The sequence below is a fragment of the Numida meleagris genome, chromosome 1 (assembly GCF_002078875.1).
Source record: "Numida meleagris isolate 19003 breed g44 Domestic line chromosome 1, NumMel1.0, whole genome shotgun sequence".
Lineage (NCBI taxonomy): Eukaryota > Metazoa > Chordata > Aves > Galliformes > Numididae > Numida > Numida meleagris.
The window spans coordinates 174,571,075-174,594,253 of record NC_034409.1 but is presented as its reverse complement, the minus strand read 5'-3'; the positions used below and the strand labels follow the sequence as shown (position 1 = coordinate 174,594,253).

Sequence of the window (23,179 nt, the reverse complement as noted above, 5' to 3'; positions counted from 1 at the left end):
CCCTGTTTCCTCCAGATTAGTTCCTTAGACTTGTACATGAATCATTATTGCTTGGGTTTCTATCTGCTGAATAAAAACCTTACAGTAACCTGGAAAGAGACGCGTATTTTGTTTGTCTTGTTTTTGAACAGTGCTAGTACTGTTGTCATACAGCCTACAGTCTGCTTAGTAGATAGCACTAAGCATCTAGAGAAAAAAAATGCCAAATTCAGTTTGTTTTACCTGTCGTATCTTAAGATTCGTTTCCCCGTCAAGATTAGCTGTTTCAATATAGCACATGGCTTGAGGTTCACTGTAAGGAATATAACAAGATTTTCAATACTGAAAACATATTACTTTGTATACATTATATTTGCATTAAGTTGTCCACAATATATGCTTTCAATACACTGAAGAGAAAAATCACATTGGTGGTACACAACCAAGAAAGAACCAGTTGAAAGTACACATGCCTTTGAATCTGAATGCTCTTACGCATTTGACTATACAAAAAGACAGGACTAAATCAGGTTAATAAGAATTTAATAAATAATGATTAATTTAGATTCCTGAAGCTGATATTTTACATTGCAGTCCACAAAAATCACCTGAGATTACAAGAGCTACGCATAGATGAAATACTAAGTAGCAAACAGCATAAAAAGAGGATGCACTTAGAAGAAAAGAGCAGTGCTCTCTGCTATTGACTTTGTGAACCACACATACTGAAGCTGTGACCCACAGGACCATCTTATAGTTGAGCAACTTCTGAATTCAGAACTACATCTGAAGACACTGCTAAACAGCTCCTCCCCGCTTTGTAAAGAATCAGAGAAGAATTTGGTGAGATTGAAACTGAGGGCTGCGATTTGCATCTTCTAGAGATGCTTTTGCCCTTACCTAAAAGGGAAAAAAAATTCCTCATAGATGCAAGCATTTTCAAGAAGTCATGGTCTTACCTCTGTCTAAATGGAACAGCTGTGCATAAGCACCTGTAATAAGGAAACAGTTCTATCATAGATTACTTCCTGATGTGCTGCTTAAGATTGAAAAATTCTATATGGCACCACAAAAACTGGCTTCTCAGGCTGTTAGGGAACACCTGGACCCAAATCACATACTTCTCCGTTCTATCACTTTCCCTACTCTTGAGATGTTGCTATTTGCTTTCCAAAATAAACAATTACTTTAACTGCAAATGTACTTAATCAGCAGGAATCAGTAACAAATGCTGCTTAGGAAAAGCTTTGTTACAAAACAGCTACATATATAACAGTAAGAAGACAGGTTTTTCTCTTCATTAATTGTTTCTTCAAGAAGAAAGGTGCAGAATCTGTTCTTTCTCTCCACAAATGTGGGCAACCAGAGCCCAAACCCAATAAAGTCACAGTGTATTTTCAATTCAACTCCAATTTTACTTGTTAGAAACACTTTATCCACTACAGCTGAGGTTATTAACTCAGGGAGAACTCTTAAAATGTAATTCCTAGTATTTTCACAGAAATGTAAAAATGTTTTCATACAAAGCTGTATTTGGATTCAAATTACTTTTTAATTTTCTTTCATGAAAACTTATTCTGTATGCAAACTTCATTTGACATCACCTTTCTTCTATGAGGCAAAAAAAAAAAAAAGAAGATAATAAATAATTGTTTATTTCAACTCTGACAATCAGTTCAAACAAAAAAAAAAATAACACGTGAACACAGAGCAAAGAATCCCACCCATTCAGAGCACGCAAAGCCTTCTGGTGAACTGAGGACACTTAGCATTGTCATTCAGAAGAATTATGGAAATAATACCAATTGTATAGAAGAACTGCCATAGTGATTGCTATTTATTTCAAGCAAAGCTGCTCCTAAAATTCAAATACTTCGGCTCCAATTCTTCAGTTACAAGATTAGCAATGATAGCAGGTTAGTAGAATAATATAGAACAAAAAGCTGACCCATGCAAGTTAAGGCATAAATTGGGAAGATTTTTGGTTGTTTTTTAGCATAGTATGATAAGAAGCTCAAGCAGAACAAGTACTTCTCAACACCGAAACAGAAAGTTACTGAGAGTAGCCTAACTGCGTGTGAAGGCTGAAAACTGCTTATAGTAAAAACTGGTTTTGTTTTAAAAATACAACATTGTAAACCATGGAATGAAGGTACCTTGATCACGTAACATAGTTCGAAGAGATTGAGCTTCCCATTTCTGAGTACCAGTCAAATGCTTCCACAAACTAACAATCAGCCTTCATTTTCCGCTATATCATAAAAGTTGTCCCATCTCCCACAAGGCAAGAGGAATGATACTCAGTTTACAGCTGCTGCCATACTAGAGATAATTCAACACAGGTTTGCGTTCAAGAACCCAAAGACAACAAGCACATGAATGAAGCCCAAAACCTATGCTGCTGGCTAGCTACTTACAAGCCATCTGGGCTAGCCTTCTGAACTTACTGTTCAAAAAGCTTTAGAAGAAATCTTTGAGTGTCAGGAAAATATGCTGGAAATTCAATGGAATTAATTGGAAGAAAATTTAAGTTTCCTTGATAAAAAGGAGGGGTCCTCAAAAAGCCAAGAAATAAACAACTGCATCAAGCTTGTGCAACATATCTTCCATCCTCAAAATTCAGTGATACACTTTGTATATTACAAGCACATAATCCTACCAAGTCTTCTTTCTTATGAACCTACCAGCAATGCTGAAAAAATAATTACCTAGTAAGCATGTTTAAACATTGCTGAAATTTTATTTTAAGATGTGGAGATGATGTAGTGTCATCTGATGTTTGTTTTTATTAATAGTAAATACAGAGTTTAGAGTCCTCTGCACCTCAGTTCATCAGATATTTCCACACCCAAACAGGATACCTGGAAGATATAATGATCATGTCTGCTGGAAGATGTTGCCCATTGGTGACCTTCACAATATCGCCTACTGCTACCTGTTGAATCAGGGACAGGGGTGCAGTAGCATGGAAGAGAAAAACAAACAGTTTGCTTGTCTGGAATGTTAGTTTGTTATTGTCCTTCACCCAACAGAACATAATCATGCACAAAACAACTACAGACAGTGCTACTGAAAGTCAGAGTACTTTTCACTGCAAGTTTATAAATCTAGTATCAAATCTTTCCATTTTCTGAAGGCAAAATAAGCTATATATATATATTTGTCTGTAGAGAATACTCAATAGGAAAGTATGAACTCGTGTGGCAACTTTTAGTAGAAGTGATTGTTTTCTTCAATAATTCAGCTGTTAACTCAATCTGAATTATTTTTTTTCCACTGAAGTACAGTCTTATCTAACCTACAGAAAGATTTTTCCTGGTTAAAAAGTACCTTTATTGAACTTAATCTTCTTTAAGTATCAAAAGTTTCTTCTATTTTTTCTTCGTATTACTTATCCACTCAGTCATTGTTATGTTCCCTTAACACTATTTAGATGCACTGCTTGTAACAGATACTAACAAGAAGTTTTGTCACTACAGATTGACAGCATCAACCAGTTCTTTCCCAACCTATAGTCACTTGATGATTGGACTGGATTATCTTGAAGATCTTTTTCAATCTAGCTGATTCTGTGACTTGAGATTTGCAAAGTCATAACTTCTCAAGTACTGAAGACCTAAGAGTTTCCAGCACCTGTTACAGAAGTCACACATACTTGGTCCTTCTACAAAACCCCATGCAACTCTCTCAAGACAGTAAACCAGAACTGCCTAATGTGTATCAGTTCTGAGCATCCCATGTACATAGCCCAAATAGCCCAAAATGTGCTTCAAATACGTGAAAAGAAAAATTAATTAAAAATGAAACAGATGGCATGATTGAACAGGGAGATTCATTAGTCTTATTTGGATACCATTGGAAACAAATTCCCCTGTTTTGTAAGCTCAAGAAGTATCAGAAATCTGTCATAAAGTAAATATGTTGATAGCAAAGAGCAGTTATTCCCTAACAACATATGCAAGCATGGGCAATATGCAAATCTAAGATACAGGCCAATTCAAGAAGTATTTGAAAAGACAAAGAGTATAAGAAAAAAATAGATTCCAGGCTCAGCTTCAAATAGTATCTTTGAGTTCACTGTCTTTACTTCAAACAGGACATGGAACAGCATAAAGAACCATAACCGTGAGGCCTCAAAATCCCCAGAGATCTTTAGGTTCTGCTGTAGTTTAACACTTCAGCAGGATTGCATTTAGGTCTCTTGAGGTAAGTCTCATTTCTCTGAGGTTATAGAAGACTGTACTTTTCCTTCACATATTAGTTAACAGAGCTCATTTTGTCTTTAAAAGGAGTTAAAAGCCACAATTAGATCAATGCATGGTGAGGGATTTCAGAAAATTCTATAAATAAATCTCAGCTTGTCCTAGAACTACGTTTCAATACAACCTGCATTCAAGTGTGCTGAAGGTGGCAGCAGGGCTTGCATTCCTTACTTGAGCAAACAATTAGCCTCAAAACATAAGAACTTTTTAGCATGGGAACAAAAATAAGCCTGTTAGAATTCCAAGAGAAGCAGAGCATTGCAGTGAAAGTTACTCCTTGAGACAGAGACTGAAAACAAAATACTATTTACACACCAGAACATATTAACTGTCAAGTACTGAATACAACAATTTAGCAAAATTTGATTGAAACATAGTACTAAGATATAAAGACCAGTTCCTAGAGGCTTTGCTCACGGCAGTTTTCACCATTACAGCAGAAAGGATCCCTCCCACCTTAAGTCACAGGGCTCCCATAGGACATATTAACTCTAGGCCTTCCCCTTCGTTCCAGCAAGAAAAACTCTTGAACAATTTCTCCCACTCTCTACCCCACCCCTAATTTTATTTACCTCTTTCCACACGATGTCCTGCCACATCCCATTTCTTAGAACTGGAAAGAAAATGTAAAGTTAGATCAGAATAAATACTCAAGATTCAGATAAATTTCAAAACAATTATCAGCATAGAAAATGGTCTGTTCCCTAGATTCAATATAATCTTCATATACACCACATGAAGCTGCCCAAAACACGAAACACTGACTCCATGCCTAACACACTTGAGCTCTTAACATAGTTGCACACGCTCACTTGAAGAACAACTTTCAGTTGGGTTTCCTCCAAAGGCAATTTAATTCATATATCCCAAATCCATGCTGCAAACCAAGTCAACACATTCTGTGGGAAACTGAAAACAGGGAACATGCTGTGAAGCTACACTGCTGATCAAAAGCTAAACAGAGATAAATGTGAAGTCTATATGCATGTTAATGAAACAAGCATCTGGTCACCACAGGTGGAGTTCAGAACACAGCTAAGTGGACAATGGATGTCTACTTGAGGGTAAGCGTAACTGCTCTCTATACTGATGACGTGGCCTAGACCTCACTCAACTGTCTGAGGAGTCTAAGTATCTAGAAGTACATACAGAACACAAATCTAAAATGCCTTAATTCCACTCTGAACATAAATAAGCTTTTCATACTTACATTTTTTCACTCTTATAATACTCTCAAAAGGACCTTTCTAACCTTCCTCTAAAAAAAAATGACAACAGTTTCCAGTAGTATATTCTGAAAACTGTATTTAGAATATAAATGCAAAAAACACATGTTGAACTATAAACACCATAGCAACTGTTTTTCAATTGCTAAGTTCTAGTTAGATGCATTAGAGTATCTCACATTCTTTAGGCTGTCTCTCCACAATTACTGTGCGCAAGAAGTACAAGCTTCCTCTTAAGTGTTTGTTAGTGCATGTTCTCTGTCTATAAATGGATTAGACTGAATTGCCTATATGACCTTGGAAAGAGCAGCCTTTAATATTATCTACAGCAAGTCCTGTTGTACTACAGCCAGTTAACTGCAAATTTCCCAGGATTAATAATTGCACCTGCAACATCTTCTCAAACTTGTAGAAAAAAAATTACCTTGATGAACTCATAAAGTAATGCTTTCTTTGATGTTCATCAATATACAACCTCAGTGACCAATATAACCTCAAGCATGAAGGAAATACACACTGGAAATATACCTGTGTATATTTTGCCAGTTAACTGAAGCATGGATTTAGCACATTGTTTTGAGCTTTGAGTTCCTCTAAGTGTTTCTTCAGCTTTTTGGCACTTAAACTATACACAGAATCATAGCAAGAGAATCATTTAGGCTGGAAAAGACCCTTAAAATCACCAAGTCCAACCGTCACCTAACACTCTGGAAGGAAGATGCTCTACTGAAAGTTCAAGTTGCTTTATTTTCAGTTTTGGCTACACAGCTCCACTGTGGAATGTCTGAGAACACCGAGATCCCGTGACTGCAGAGCGGCTGTGGGGTAGCAATCAATAAATCCTTACTATTTTCTGCACAGGTTTTCAGTTAAGGGAAAAGAAAATAAAAACAATGCCTTGAGGTAATCAGTGCCAAGCAGTTTCAATACGTAAGGGATAAACATAAGCATTTAGGGGAAGTCCACGTTATTCTTTTCTTTCACCGACACTTCAAAGAAAGCACATCCACAGAATACCCAGAGTTCTTCCCATATTTTAAGGGCAGCATCATAAATATATATATATCCTTTGACACAAACTTTTATAGCCTCAGTGGATTTTAAACAGTCAAGGAAGTATTCTGGAACAGGAGAATATTGCTCTGTTTTCATGGAGGAGTTGAGAATTGTGTGACTTCAGACAACCCTGAAATTAAATCAGCTTTTAAATTCTAAAAGCTTACCCCTCACCTCTCACCCCCAGGTGTCCCACAGTCAGCACCAACCATTTTGTAAGGTGCAGTCCTAACACACCAGTAACTACTTACTCCAAAAAGACAGGTACTCGCTACCATAATGACAGTTTCAGCAACAGAAGTGTATATTAAAAAAAAGTATTCTGGTATTCACTATTTGCACTTCAAATATTTAAGATTCTTCAGTCTTACCTACTGTTTTCTTTTTGTTCACTGCACTGTCTGCCTTATGTCTTTTCTGCAAGAAAAATATTTCATCACAGCTCATTTCATTAAGGATTCCAAAAACATTAGAGCTAGAAACATGACATGCGACAAGAAGATATGCTGGGTCTTTCTTGCCTGTATGCTTTGAAAAAAAACCACACCAATCACCTAAATCCAAATGGTTTACAAACAAAATAATACACTTTTAAAGCAACAATCTCCATGTTGGCCATCAGACGCAAACACGGATCAACATCAGAAAGCTGAAGTCTCCAAAATTGTTTTTTGAAAGAAAAAAAACAAAAGGGCCAGTAAGCAACAGTATATTTAGATGACAGTTGGAGTATACACGTTATATGTATTGTGTGTCTAAACCGTTTTTTAAGTTAAATTATTCATCAGAACTTTGCAAAGTATAAACATGTTCTCATTATGAACAGTATCCAAGGAACTCACCACAGATTTTCTTTTGCTCTGCACTGAAGATAATTTTTCATTTTTAATATTTTTGATCTCCACTTCTCAAGACCAACTGAAAAGGCCACGTATCTGTCAGGACTCTACAGTTCCACTAGAATAACAGTGGTTTTCTAGCCAGGCCTTTCTAATAAAAGCACCAGCAGATAAACTTGAAGAAGTGTAAGTGTTCTGTTCTACACCAACTTGTTTCCATAGAACTTTCTTGTTCACCATTTAAGCTGTACTGGAAAATTATTTACTTATTTCTGTGTGCTTCAAAAATTCCTGTAGAGTCAGCAGCTTTGAAAGTTAAATGGTACTTAGCCACTGCTCAGTAATGGCTGAATAGACTGCAGAGATGCACAGCTTTACAGCATCTCATGGCTTTCTGAAGCACCATTTGTTTGTAGCGTAGATTTCCCACATAATAATCCATACTCACATAGTCTTCAATGATTTCTTTGATGCCAGCAACTGTCAAAATAAATAGCAACGGCACCAAGGTGGTATATCTTCCTGTTGGAGAGACGTCTGGAATTTGCTGTGAACAGAAAGGAAAAGAGAGACTCATTTTATTTTTAAAATAAGTTTCTAGCAAATGTAGCATTTTATGCAAAGTTACCAACAGAAAAAAAAGACAGAGCTTAAATTCTGATTTGTACTTGATTGCCATTTCAGTTCAGTAGACGCACCAGCCTAAGCTCTCAACCAACTTGAAGAAGCTACTGCCATGAATGTATATGACTAATATGATTACATTGCTGTACAGGCCTTTTATTTTACATCTTCTTAATAGGAAAAGCATTCATCTGATGAATATCACTGATTCAGGGTGAATATCTGAACTATCAAAACAACAGGCACATTCACAAGAATGTATGCATGTTTTTCCCAATATGGTAAATAGTTCCATTTTTTTGTGTGATTCTACGGTATTAAGAATATAACTAGCTTGATTTTAGGAATTATGTTAAAAAAAACAGCCCAAATATCCTCTATTTTCAATTCTTAAGTACATATCACATCAATGTTACTATTTAACATGTGTTTGAGAACTTCTTTACAGTTGACGATGAAGACTGAAATAACTTTAAATACATTCAATTATTTAATAAATGAAAGTAAAACAATAAAACTATACCTGCAGTAAGGCAATGAAGAGGAAGAACGCATTTGCAGCTTTTCGTATCTGCTCATACAGGAATCGAGGTAGAAAAGTCACCACACTGTACTTGGCTGTGCTGCAGGTTAGAAGATTTTTATTTTAATCCCTCATCTGAACATTATGACAAATTTGAAGAAGGCTTCTAAGGCCATTGTTAGAAAATGGTTTGAAGATCATACATTAAAGACATGTACAATATGAAGGAATTAAGTTGTCTGTATTATAACAAAGATCTGTACAGAACAAGAGGTAACACACAGATCCAGAAGGCTGGCAGCCCCGCTTCAATCACTACAACCTTGACTACTGGAAGAACTATCATATAACTTGATGTGTGTCCAAACTCCAGTACCACAAACAGCAGCACCATGAGCTCAGGTTAAAGCACACAAGTATTTACTCCTCATCAGAGCATGGATTTTAAATACTGGGGTAGGCTGAGTTAAATACAGTTAAAATAAGAAATTGTACAGCGACATTTTTGAGCTGCCTCTTTTCCTAGCTCAGAACTTAGGTTCAGTTATGAACAATCTTCCATAATAACAATACAGTTTCACAATAATATTTTCTATTTTCTACAAGCACTAAATGGTCTCCAAGATACATAATTTCTTGTCTTCACATCAAATCCAGCAATGGCTATTATGAAAAACATAAGTACATTTTCAGGAAAAGTGTCCAAGATGACAAGAAGATTCAATCACGCTATTTTCACATGAGTTATATAAGCCCCCTCCAAGTTGTTAAGCTACCAAAACCAGCCGAAAGAGAGAGTAAGACTATTACATGCAAGGCTTTACTCTGAATGTATTATTTACACCCAGGATCTATGTGCTTTCTTGATATAGGTTCTGATGCATGAGTTTTCTTGCGCTGTCTGAGCAGTATGAGAGGCACAGCCTATCCAAGTAGCACACAGCATTCCATTATATGAAAAGAATAAGTTTTACAGTTAAAAAAGCAGCTCTGCCTTATTTTGTACTGTATTACTTCCCTCATCTACGCACTGGGCGTTAGAACGAGCTGGAACTCCGAGTGCTTGCAGCTAAGGTACAGCTGTCTTCCCCCAGACACTGGATGTAAGCCCCGCTAGAATCCAACAAACTGTAACAGGTGTTCTTTGGGTTCTTATTTTACTATTTTAATAAAGGCAGCTATGTTCCCAGGGAATAGAGAGCTCATCAGTACTCCTTTTTTCAAGGAAAGAAAACTTGTTTCCTGCTGGAACGGGCTGCCAAGGGAGGTGGTGGAGTCACCATCCCTGAAGGCATTCAAGAAACATTTAGATGTTGTACTGAGGGACACGGCTTAGTGGAAAATACTGGTGACAGGTGGATGGTTGGACTGGATGACCTTAGAGGTCTTTTCCAACCTTGGTGACTCTATGATTATTGAAGTCTCCCAAGTCAAGAGCACCCTTCTATTAAGCCTGGTCCTCTCCGTGAAATGTTTTTCAAGTTCTCTTCCACCTTTAAGCTTTCCAGACTAATTGAAATCCACAGCACTATCAAAAATCATGAAATAATAAAATGAAATGCACTGCCTACCTGTTCTGTCTTTCACAGCTGATTGCTATGAAAAAACTCTTACTACAACTTTGATCAGACAATTAAACTTAGTAGGGCTGTCTTAGTTATCTTCATATTGTACAAGGTTAGATAACTACATTCTCCATGCTTTAATCATTTTCTTCTCCCTCTTGTCTTTCCTCATCTGCAGCTCGAAGCCATTTAATGACTGCTGCACCTTCCAGAACAAAAGAGTTACAAGAGATATCATAATTTGTAACATGAAGCTCTCTTTTGGAAACTGGAGTAGAATTGTGAAGGAGTGAGGAAATACGACCAATCAAGACCCCATCTTATTAGATTGTGGGAGTTGTATTTCCGTTTCATACAGTTTCCTCATTAAGCAGCTGGAGATGCCTGCTAGGTCTGATGCAAATCAGTTATTACTTGAACTGGATCTCTAAAAAGAAATGGAAAAAAAAAAAAAAAAAGGACTGTAACAGCATTTCTGACACTACAGCGTATAGACTCCTTTTGCAACTACTGCTGTGGAGAATCCAATACTAAATACTCAAAGTGACATTTTAAAGAAATCTCAGGGGATCAGGCTTCCACACAGATTACACCAACAAAATCAACTGAATGAAAGCACACGTCTGCATTTAAAAGATTAAGTAGAACATTTGTTGTATAAATGAAGAGAATTTATTTTCTTGAATGCTGTTAGTTACTTCCCAGTTGTTTTGTTCTCCATTTGAAGTCACATGCACTTAATCTCAAGTGTAATAACTTCCCTGTAATACAGAATATAATTAAACAAAGTTCACTAGTACCTTGCACCTTTAATTCATTTTTTAATCAAGTTTAAATAGTTCAGGCCTACCCCAGAAGTGAATTCCCCAAGCAGGACTAAAGAAAAAAAAAACATCAGGAGTTTGCAGATTTCAAAGATACCTCAAATCCCACATTACAACTACATATAATGCTCTACAGGCCACCAAGCTAGGGGAACATAACATTGTAACACAGGAACACACTTCGATTTCTAGATTGTATGCTCACAGATTTTATGATTGCATTAGAGCCAGAACTCGCGCAATTGCAATCAACTCAAAACATTTATAACATTCTACCATTTAACAACTTCTCCAGCTAACTGCTTTAAACTATGCTCTCGTTCTAATGATTGTGCTAACATCAACACAATGAGGTGTTTTTTGAATGAACTTGATATGCATTAAGTCCTTATATTCATGTACTTTGTTACTTAGGTAACATGGCAGATGTTTAAAAAGTATGACTTATTAGAGGTTCACATTCAGCAGTTACCACGCAGACCAGCTCATCTGCGGTACGTTTTTGATCACTAAAGACAAGTATCTGCAGAGGTTACCCTCTGACCAGCCCCAACACTGCCATCTCAACTTCAAAGCAGCTCTGGGAGCAGCATGCCAGGTACTCCAGGTCTGCACTCAGGGTAGGCTGTGACAGGGAGAGGAGTGGATCAAATGCAGGAAACTAAATAACAAACCGGCATTTCCTAAAGCAACGGCTGTGAACTATGCACACCTTGCCTACCTACAGGGTTTCATGTTTAAATAGGTGTACAAACATCACAAGAGATCTGTCTCCTTGATATCTGCAACTTAATTCATGTAAGTTACGTTTCAAGTTACATTGCAGAGCAAACTGAGACTGGCACCACTGAATGAGTTTGGATGCACATCAGTAAAGCTGAAAGTCCAGCCCTGCTCCCTGGCAGAAACACAGAGATTTCTTTTAAAGGCAACCATTGTATAATTTGGAAAACTTAGTGACATTCACATAACTTAACTCATTCTTGTGCTACTAAAAAAAAAAAAAAAATACCAGAGATGAGTTTCTTCTTATAACATCTGCATGAAAACTAGCAAGCAGCAAGCTGAGGAACTCCGTAACTGTGTTCTGATATATTTACTTCACTTGCTAATGGGTAATTTTTCTGTAACAACACCATAAGCTACCATTATCCCTATATCTGTCTCCAAAACATTTTATTATGCCATGTTTTCCTCTATTGAATCATCCCTGAAGACACAAGGACTACCAGTAACAAAGGCAAAAAAGTTACCTTGGTGAAAAGTGTGTGCATGCTGGCAAGAGGCAACTGAGTACAGCTTTACCATTTCCAAATCATCCATTTCCACTCCTTCAGTGAGGTGGGGTTTTGTTTTGTTTGTTTGAAGATTGACAGCTGAGAGATGAACTTCACCTTCAAACTCCTCATGTCATACAGAGCAGGACCTCCTTGAGGCACAGGTGGTCCTGTTTCCAGAGGCAGCAAGGTGACAGTCCTTTCCTCACCAGCACTCACCTACAGCTGTCCCTTCCACAGTTAAAACAACTTGAAATATTCTCACATGTGAGAGCTGTAGCATGAGCACTGCTTCATGTCAGTCCTTTTATAAGATTGCAATAGCAAGCAGAAAGAAGGCCAGTCACAGACATATGAACAGCGGAGGGGGGGGGGGGGGGGGCTCAGTAATTGAGCTTTAAGGACTTGAACTCCTCTCACCAAGCAGGTTTGGTTTCCACTAACACGTTCAGAAGGTCAAGTTCTCTGGAACAGCGGAAGGAAAAATCAATCAAGAAGACTTGCTTGAATTAAGGGTTCAAACACTGCCTTCAGTGGAACTGTGTGTACACACTGATGTCCTAGAGGCACATTGCATCTCTTAACAGCAAGACTGATACTGGCTTCAAAAGTTCTGCATTAGCTCTTGAATACAGAAGCAGCATTAAAACAAGCTAACTTCAGAGTTATCATTGCCGTGGGAAGCACAGTAGCAAGCACTACATAATTCAGGTGACATTTAACTAGATGAACAACACAAAATTATTGTAGCAGGTGCAGAGAAAGCCCATTCATACGGAACCTCACCAACAAACACTGCTGCCATGAAGAGTATTAGCTAGGTTGCTGCAACACTAGACGTCATGAACAAGCACTTAGATGTATGGAGCAGCAAGACGATCTAGCTCCTTGTACATGTGGAAGGCTATTTCAATGATGAAACTGACTGAGGAGACATAAAATGCAGATGCTTACAAATTCCTGAAAAGGGAGATTAAAGGTTTATAAAGAGCAATTACCTACAAGTCTCTGCAGTGATTATTGCTTAACTGGAAAAGAGGTCCTAAGCTTGCAGTGCTGGCTTGTTTTGGCAGACAGCAGTTCCAGTTTGAACAAATGCAGCCCCCTCCTCACAGAGCTCCCTTCACTCTGTCAAGGGAATCCTTGAGAATAGAACTTCCATCTGTAAGTTTCAATGCAGCCTGTATGCTTCCATCAGCTGAGAAAAGGGTATGCAGTGCTTTAATACTTGAGACAGTTTGAGACAGACTCTGAAGGAAGTCTGAGACAGGCTCAGGAAGAAGACAGGGAGAGTAATAGCAGCCCTGAAGTGCAAGGCTTGGATCCTATGGGCTGTGATTGCTTCAGGCTGAGATGCCTGACCAGAGCAAGGCAAAGAACTAAAGGCTTCACGGTGCGTTCTGGAAGATTTGTTCTTCCCCTCCTTTGTAGAAGAACAAAGTGATCGCATCTTAAGTGCGCACAGAGGTCCTTTCTCATATCATAGAATTTGGGGAGGAAGGCTGTTTAAATGTCTCAGGGTATCACACCAGCCCACAACCTCCCCTGCCAGCCAACTTCCACCACCGCTTCCTGTGGGCCAATATGCTTTAGGTCTGTGTCAGCTCTTCCCACTGAGCGGCCCAGCCTGGCCCTGGGCACGCACCCATCGCTCAGCACCAACTGAACATGGTGTGCCACCAGCACTGTCTGGGCTGCAAGCACGGCTCAGGGAGGGTGCAGTGCAGCGCTGACTCAAGTAATGGCACAGTGTCCTATGACTATGATATTCAAAAATCTGATCATGGCTCTTTACCAGACTTAGATAAGCCCTCTCTTACCAGAGAAAAATACTCCTTTGCTTCACAGTCATGCCTTATTCATGCCATTGCTTTCTCACAGTACATACACTTGTGAACAAATATTTTGATGGATGTTAACAGTATCTAACAGTATCTTATCTTTGTTTCTTCCAGCCAACAGTGCTGCTTATCCTAGTGCATAAGCAACATCTCAAGACTGATGTTCAGTTTTACAAACCCTGCTGGGCTGAGCTATCTGCACATCCTCAGAAGCTGCATCAGCAACAAGTTTATCCTCAATCACTTCATTTTGGTAGTTAACCTCGTAGAGATCAGTGTTAAGCTAGCAGTACAGGAAAATGCATTGTGAACTGCTGTCCACTGGAGCCTGTTCCTCTCCAGTTCAGTAAGATCAACTGACAAGCAGGTAATAATCTGGTTGCCTTCCATAACCTACAGTTCCTTGTGGCAGGACTTCTGCCAAATGTAGGAAGTGGGAAACTACTAAAGCTAATTGACATTGACAAAGTTTACATTTTTCATAGAATGGTTTGAGTTGGAAGGGACCTTTAAGATCACCTAGTTCCAACCCCCTGCTATAGGCAGGGACAACTCCTTTAGACCATGTTGCTCACAGCCCCATCCAGCCTGGCCTTTAGTGCATTCAGAAGAGGGGGTATCCACTACGTCTCTGCGCAACCTGTTCCAGTGTCTCATCACCGTCACAGTAAAGAATTTCTTCCTGATATCTAGTCTAAAACTACCCTCTCCCAGTTTAAAGCCATTTCCCTTCATTCTGTTGCTACCTGCCCTTACAAACAGTCCCTCCCCAGCTTTTCTATAGGCCCCCTTCAGGTACTGGAAGGCCACTATAAAGTCTCCTCGAAGCCTTCTCTTCTCCAGGCTGAAGAGCCCCAGCTCTCTCAGCCTGTTCTCATAGGGTAGGTGCTCCATCCCCTTGATCATCTTTGTGGCCCTCCTCTGTACCCACTCCAACAGCTCCATGTCCTTCCTGTCTTGCTGGCCCCAGAACTGGATGCAGTACTCCAGGTGAGGTCTCACAAGAGCAGAGTAGAGGGATTTTCCAATAGAAAGGTCTCCTACAGCAATGCTCATGGCACTCTTAATACACAGCAGGCATTAGCATGACTGTTTATACCCAGTTTAACTGAAAAATCCAAGCCCTGTGGTCACATTTAATAGAAGTGGTAGCATTTTTACTTCCAAATCCTGTACGCTGGAGGATTCTCCTAAAGCACACAAATAGAAAAGGCCTTTCCATTTGTTCTCTATTCATGCAATCCCTATAGAGAAGAGAAAAGACTCCCAGCTATTTGTCAGTAACAAATGCATTGAACAAAGCACGTTTAGAAAATAGCAATAAAAGCTCTGGAGGCATGACATTGTTTTAGCAAGCTCCAACAATGTCAGGTCATCACTAAAGAAATATGCCCATGTTTTTCAGCAGCCCTGCTGGCAAGTACAGCTCAATAAAATAGAGCTGACAAACAATTAACCTAGAAATACTACTGCCCAATAAAGGGAATTTCACAACATATCCAGTTACTGTGTAAACCCCAAATAGGCTTCATACTAAACACACTGCATTGATATGAAGATGACTGAAATCAAGTCACAAGCCAGCCTGCTATAAGTGATGGCAATCTGAAATTTGTAGTGCTATCCCCAGTCCTAAAGCCATTATTTCAAAGTGTCATCAAAACTATCAGAATTGTTACTGCTCCACTGACAAGTAGGGGAGGTGGTAGAAGAAACAAATGTTAACTGTTCCTTCAAAGATGCATCAGCATCAACTCCATCCTCACTCAAACTACACAAAGAATAACTAGAAAAATCTTAGTATCTTCCTGTTCATGTTTCACTGGACAGAGTGAAGAAAAACAGTGGAAGAAAAAGTAGAAATGCAGACTCAAAAGTGAATACATATTGCAGAAGATGGGCGAATATTTATTCAACAAATGTGGGAAAGCAGCTTTGTTTGCATGGTCAGACTGCTTTTTGACTAGCTCCAGCGTATGGAAGTTGCATAAATAGTGAATTTACCCAAAGGAAGAAAGAGACCTGGTTTCATTCCCATGCTGTGTTGCTGCTGCTGATACATGAAATCCATCGCGATGCTGGGAGAAAACGAATGAAAAAAAAAAAACAAAACACCTTCAGGATGCCAAAGAGCTGAGCACGCAGCAGGAAGAGAGGCACCACAGCTATCTCGCAACTGTTCTTCCCATCTGGACATCCTGTCCAGGCTATACCACCAGTTTAACTGTCCCAGGGTTCTAGAGCTAGGAGCATCCCACTAGAGAATGAAGATGCTGAAATTTCAAATACATTGGCACAATCTAGCAACACAACATCACCGACGCCAGGGAATCATGGAGTGTTTCAATGGCTAAAGCACTCCTTCCATGATGGTATCCAATCTTTCTGTATTGTGATAGATTCTGGTATCAGTTAATGCAAGAGAATTAATTAATTGTTAAATTTTGTCATAAATCAGCATTTCTTTTCAGTTAAACACAATATCTACCTGAGACTAAGAAAAGCTAGAACAGAATTAGTTTAATCAACAATAACTTTTTACCACTTGCACCATTTGGAATTTGACAATATATTCGTTCTTTGAAGGATTCCAACATGCTTTTCCGCACTCCAGCAAGTGATCTGTTCACATGAAAACAGAAAAGATTTCCAAATGTAATACAAACACCACTACAACTGGCTACCTTGTCTGAACATCATGAGCTGAATACAGGTAGTTTCATCTGAAGAGCATTTACCTAAAGAACTTTTTAGAGCAAAAGGAAAGCCAATCTAGAGCCTAAGTGCCGATAAATAACACTAACTGAGATATCTGCATTAGTCGGGTCAATACTAATTGGCTTCTGCTACCAGCAACTTGCATTTCAGTAGCACCAGTGGAGATCTTCCCACACATTATAAAATAGCACAAACTGCTCCAAATCAACAGTGCAAGTGGCTTCTATAAGTGCTTGCATATAACCTAAGAAAGCAATGCACTTGGCTCTATTTAATTCAGCATACAACTGAAATTAAAGAGGAATGAAGACCATAGTCACAACTTTGTCACAAGCAAGCATCTTCCAAGTAAACTAATAGGAAAGCCTGGGACTCAGCTAAGTGGCCTGTTTAACATCAGCCTTGCTGTGTTACTGCTAGCAGCCTTGTTATGGTTTTCAGCACTACATTCTGTGCAGCAGTGCTTCTCTCTTAAGAATTAAGAAATTCCTTCTCAAAGTTTTGCTTGAGTTTTAAGATGCTGCACAGCCCAGAAGTGGGAACCAATTGCTTCTTGTTCACTTTTCTAGCAAGATTCAACTTCTGCCTGTGTGGTAGCAAAGCTCTCCAAACAGTGGATTTTCTGGATATCAGTGCATTTTGGGGGGCCTTCTTAATAGACAAAGCCACCTAATCTTCTTCTGATTAAAAGCTTTTCAACAACACTTCTGGATCCACTAAAAGCATGCAATAGGATTTTGCTCTTACTGGTGCCTGTGGCTGCCCCTGACCTCTCCTACAAGTCACACACCAAGGCTGAACCTTGAGCCCTGCCTCAGGTGTTCTAAGACTTGCACCAAAAGGCACTACCTTCTTGTGCCCAGGTGGCCAAGAAGGCCAATGGCATCCTGGCTTGTATCAGAAATAGTGTTGCCAGTAGGAGTAGGGAAGTCATTGTCCCTTTGTACTCAGCACTGGTGAGGCCGTACCTCAAGTACTGTGTCCACTTTTGGGCCCCTCACTGCAAGAAAGACATTGAGGCCCTGGAGCCTCAGTGTTCAGAGGAGGGCGACGAAGCTGGTGAGGGGTCTGGAGCACAGGCCTTATGAGGAGCGGCCGAGGAAGCTGGGATTGTTCAGTCTGGAGAAGAGGAGGCTCAGGGGAGACCTCAGCGCTCTCTATAACTACCTGAAGGGAGGTTGTAGTGAGCTGGGGGTCGGCCTCTTCTCTCTTGTAACTAGTGACAGGACGAGGGGGAATGGCCTCAAGTTGCGCCAGGGGAGATTCAGGCTGGACATTAGGAAATACTACTTGTCTGAAAGAGTGGTCAGGCGCTGGAATGGGCTGCCCAGGGAGGTGGTGGAGTCACCGCCCCTGGAGGTGTTCAAGAAACATTTAGATATAGCATTGAGAGACATGGTTTAGTGGGGTTACTGGTGGTAGGTGGATGGTTGGACTGGATGATCTTTTAGGTCTTTTCCAACCTAGCTAATTCTATGATTCTATGATACTATACCAAGTGTGGAATAACCTTCATAAAGCAGTTATGACAACTCCTGCAATGTTTTTTTTTTGTTGTTTTGATTTTTAAAGGAAATTTGGAGGCAATTTTTAGTGTCCTTAAAGTAATTTCAGCACTGCTTTTCTTCCTGGGTAAAGAAGGTAGGAGAAATTCTAATTGTTTTTAATACCAGCATCAACATATTTGCAGTAATGAGTGATTTAGACCACTTCACTAGTGATACTTACCACATGCACTGGAAGAATGTTTCAGTACAGTCTCATGTACTCAGTATAAGCTAACGAACTTAGAGTCGATTCCTGTATTAGTAAGGAATACCAAGGAATTGTACTTCAGTGAAAAGTGGTCCAGTTTTCTGTACACCACCGAGGATACGTTAGGTAGATATTCATGCTGTTACCTCATGCATCTCAGAAATATTGACACAGCAGTTCAGCTGCTATCATCATGCCCCATCTTCACCTACTGTTTTTACAAGGCACTATGCAAGTTTGTTTTCAAACTATAAAATAAAGACTTCTGAGTCATCTCCCACACTGTTCAGAAAATCAATCACGTTATAAACCAAAAAAATAAGGTACTGGCATCAAAACAGTCAGACCATCGAACTCAGCAAAAAATGTTTCAAGTCAAAACTACCAGCCCAACTGTCACTCTTGTTATAGCTCTTTTCACACTACACTGATCTGCTGTAATTTGGTAGAAACCACCCTAATCAGTCACTACTCAATCACTCCAGTTACAGGCTGGAAATAATGATTCACTATTATTTTGTACTACACACCTGAATTACAGAGAAAAGGAAGTATTTAAAATAAGTACAAAGAAAGCTTTTTCCCCACAGACCGTTGAGAAGAATGGAGGAAAAAAAAAGCAGGCTGGTGTCTCTGTAGACAGTATGAGATAGGTCATCAGGCTTCTGTAGCCAAAGATGTCTTGGGCTTGTGAAGGATGCTGGCAGACTTCCATCCATCAATGTTCAATGCCTGAGACTACAGATGATAACGACCTATGCCTTTAGGTGCATAGAGCTCTGCACAGAATAGCTGCTAGTTTTCAGAACATGGACTTGTTTCACTTCTTACTAAACTTCAAATTTATACACAGAAACACCCATATTAAATAAACAAATACATACTTAAATTGTGTATATTGAAAAAGCCCAAACAGCTGCTAGCTAGCTTTCATAAAAGCAAGAACGTAACACTGGAGCTAAGGGTGTGCTGGACAGTAATTAATTTTGTTCCATTTTTGCATACTTCAGAGCTTCTAAAATCCTTCTGCTGGAAATGGAACATTATTTACCTTTTATTAGAAGTTCAATAAAGTTACACATGCACAAACTTCTTCAAATGGAACACAGTAAATAGTGAAAACACATAGGTTGTTCCTACAAAAGGAATTACTCCTGCTACAGTGTAAATAAGAACGGTGATACATAAAATCATAGAATGGCCTGGGTTGAAAAAGACCTCAAAGACCATCGAGTTTCAACCCCCCTGCTGTGTGCAGGGTGGCCAACCACTAGACCAGGCTGCCCAGAGCCACGTCCAGCCTGGCTTTGAATGCCTCCAAGGACGGGGCATCCACATGAAAGGGACCAAACTAAGTCTGACATACAACACATAAAAAAAAAGAGTTATGGCATTGAGTTTTAAAATACTTTGTGATAAAGTCTGAAATGCACAATGAAATATTCAACCACTGCTCCTCAAATTTTCACAAGCTCACTTATTTACACCATTAAGTCGAGGAATAGAAAAAAGGATAGAGAAAAATTCCTCTTTCCACATTCTCACACTTACGTTAGCGTCCTCCCGTTTTGCCATTTCATCCATTTTGCCATTCCACTTCATTTCTGCATTAGTACTGTGTACAGTTTCTAAGCTGTACTCAGGAATTACCGATTTTGCATAACTTGCCCAAAATAAGAAACAGGTTTAGATATAGATACATAGATTAACATATAATTTTCCTTTTTCTGCAACCCCAAAAAACGTAAGAGTTCACTTTTAACACTGCCTCTCTCCTGGAAGAGAGAACAAGAAAAAAGCATACTCATGATAAATTAGAACATTTTCAAATAGAAGAAAATCCACCTTCTGCACCTCTACTTCCTGCTCTGTTTCACTCAGCTTCAAGCAAACTACTCTATATAATGCCTCAAGGTTTGGAAAGCTTCCTATGAGCATTCACAAGTTCACACTGCGGTTCACAGAATTCTTGACAACTACCAAAAACTGACAGTCAGAAGTCACACGATGTTAAAGAAACAGTTTACCCATCTCCTTGGGTTTAATGCTGTAAGCCCTCATATACAGGTGCTTATCTGCTTGCAAGGCACTCCATGCTGTGGCACACTGACATTTCATACACATCTTCAAATCCAGTGGCACTGTGAAATCCAGAAGCTGGACACAGTAAGCAAAAGAGTCCAGGAGCAATAAATACAGGACTTCTCCTGAAGAGAAGATGCAGTATACACGAGCAAGTAACCACTCACACTGCACAAAAGACACCCTTTGAACTGCAAAGTGTACAAGGACACATCACCCTTTCCTTTGTTTCCACTGAGCTGAGGGAAGAAATCTAACTCCAGAAGATTCAAAGAATGCAGTCAAAGCCTGTCACCCTTTTAAAAATTGTTGGGAAGAGGTCAAAACTTCCTTCGTAACCAGAAGCAAGCTATTACAAAGTGGACTCAGTTTTTAAGTGATGCAGAGGAGCTAAGATCACTAATTAGGCAATGCAAACATCTCTGCTTTCCCTACAATACTACCTCTTTTTGTCCTATCCTTAGTTACAACAATACTCCTCCTGGATCAGGCCGCCCAAGTCTGGAGGCAAACCAGTGTGAAGTCAGATCCAACAGCTACCGAAACCTCGCATAGGTACCAGAGGACGGCTTCCCGACAGCAAGCTGGACACAACAGCTTGCTCAGGCATTGGCAACAAGGCCAGCAAGAACCAATTCCTTGTAACATAGTTACACTCTATGTTTCCAGACAGTTTCACCAGATCAAAACTGAATGCCTTCAGAAAAATCTAAACTATGCATTAAACCAACCTTCATCCTCTCATTTCTTTTTCTGTGAAGTACAAAAATGCAAATACTCTATCCCTAAAAAACATCAAATTCATATGATATTTAAGAAAGAAGAAATTGAAAAAACATTTGATGTTGTTATCCACATAGAGAAAACAAGACACAACAAAAATCTATAACTTTGACTCCTCCAAAGCCATAGGCTTTCATACGCTAGCATATCATAAGCACAAGTTGTGTAGAAAATCATGTGTAAGTCATTGCACTACACAGACCAGCGATCTCTCAGGTAATATTCTTCAAATTGCCTTTGATGATATACACACAGTAAAACAGCCAATGGAAATCATCATTTCAACAGGATATAAAACTCTTTTGTATTTTCATAAAGGCACTCATTGTGTAAACCGTTCCCTGAACAATGACCCAAACATCTGCGCTAACGGACGCCTGCTAAATAACACTCCTCCTTGGTGATGACAGCAGCCATCTGCTCACCTCGCTAACCGAACACCACTGCATTTGTGCGTCGTACACACCCTCACACCCCCTGCTGCAGTGGTCGTTACTCACCTTTCCGAACCACAACAGCATGGCGTTCATCACACCAACATTTAAACACACACACACCTACGATGAAAGGGCTCCAACTACCAGTGACAATTTTCATTGGTCACTGTTACGAACACAACTGGACCATAGCCTCAAATGCACAGAGATGTGATTTGTAAACTTTTTAGCTATTCCCGTCCCATTAAACTTCCTTTTTCCTTCCATCCAATTCTGCACTTTGTTATACTTCGACTAAGCAATTCTTATGTCTAAGCATCACTCATTTTGAAGAGCACGCTGCACGGAGTTTACATAGCCAGCTTTATCCAAACCTCACGCTAGATTTTTACCGGTCAACTCCTGTATCTAAGAACTAGATCTTGCCGTCCCAAAACCCAGCAGCCCTAGGAGAGCCGCGAGGCAGGACCTCCCCTCGCCCCGACCCGAGCAGCTCTGCGCTCCCCGGGCTCCGGTCGCACACACAAAGCTGCGCCTTGCTGGACCGCCCGGGGCAGAAAGGGGGGGGGGGGGGCGAGGGGCGGTGGATCCCTCCGTGCCCACAGCTGCCGCCTGCGCGGGGAGAAGCGGGGAGCTCCGTACCTGACCCAGTTGTCGCGGAACTTGGTTTGCTGGGGCTGGTTCACGTAAATGGTCCGGGCTGGCGCCTCGTCCAGATCCGCCGAGGACGTGGCTCCGGACATCTCATCATCCGCCTTCTTGTAGCCCGCGGGGGAACACACCGGTCCTGCGGGAGAGCGGGGCGGTCAGCGCGGTGTCCCCAACCCTCCTTCCTTCCTTCCTTCCCGCCCGCCCCGCCGCAGCCTCGGCACCCCGGGGCCGCGCCTGAGGGAGGAGAAGGGCCGGGCCAAGCAGCAGCTTCACCCGCGGGAGCACCTCCCCGCCGGTTACCACGGCGGCGGCTGATAAATAATGCAGGGCCGGGGAGGGGGCACGGGCCCGCAGGAGCCAGCTGGCAGCGGCGCGGCCCGCCAGCCGGAGGGGCGCCGCCCCTTGGCCGCCCTTCACCGCGGGTCGGGCCCTGCGATCCGGCCCCGCGATCCCCCCCCGGGCCTTACGGCTGCCGGAGATTCCCAGGCACCGGTGTAGGGCCAGCCTACAGGAGGGAGGCAAGGGCACACCACCGCTGTGGGGCTTGGAGTCCACTCCAGGCCTTGGTGCTACCTACCTGCGCCCCTCGTGCCACACGCCCCTGCCCGGGGCTGCCCAAGGCAAAGAACCACGCACTCGGACCTCACTGAGGCCCACGGAGGTGGGATAAGTTCACTCACAGCTTCTTCCACCAAGCCTCACCATAGATGGGCTGCTGGCCAGAGAGCTCCTTCCCC

The 23,179-nt window shown here is 40.7% G+C and overlaps 1 protein-coding gene across 9 annotated transcripts in view; it reads right to left on the bottom strand.

Annotated features, from left to right (window-relative positions):
* ATP8A2 (ATPase phospholipid transporting 8A2) overlaps positions 1 to 23,179 on the bottom strand; it is a 325,803-nt gene that overhangs the window by 265,779 nt on the left and 36,845 nt on the right. For 6 of the 9 annotated variants that reach the window (XM_021379136.1, XM_021379100.1, XM_021379117.1 and 3 more), the window contains 8 exons: positions 22,434 to 22,578; positions 8,510 to 8,609; positions 7,811 to 7,909; positions 6,895 to 6,940; positions 4,814 to 4,854; positions 2,841 to 2,914; positions 939 to 971; positions 223 to 292 (listed from right to left, as the gene is read on the bottom strand). In XM_021379136.1, coding sequence (XP_021234811.1) covers positions 223 to 292; positions 939 to 971; positions 2,841 to 2,914; positions 4,814 to 4,854; positions 6,895 to 6,940; positions 7,811 to 7,909; positions 8,510 to 8,609; positions 22,434 to 22,534 — 564 coding nt within the window. In that variant the 5' untranslated portion in view covers positions 22,535 to 22,578. Of the gene's footprint in view, positions 1 to 222; positions 293 to 938; positions 972 to 2,840; positions 2,915 to 4,813; positions 4,855 to 6,894; positions 6,941 to 7,810; positions 7,910 to 8,509; positions 8,610 to 22,433; positions 22,579 to 23,179 lie in introns of those variants that run through there. The other 3 variants (XM_021379091.1, XM_021379145.1, XM_021379153.1) reach the window with 3 other exon arrangements.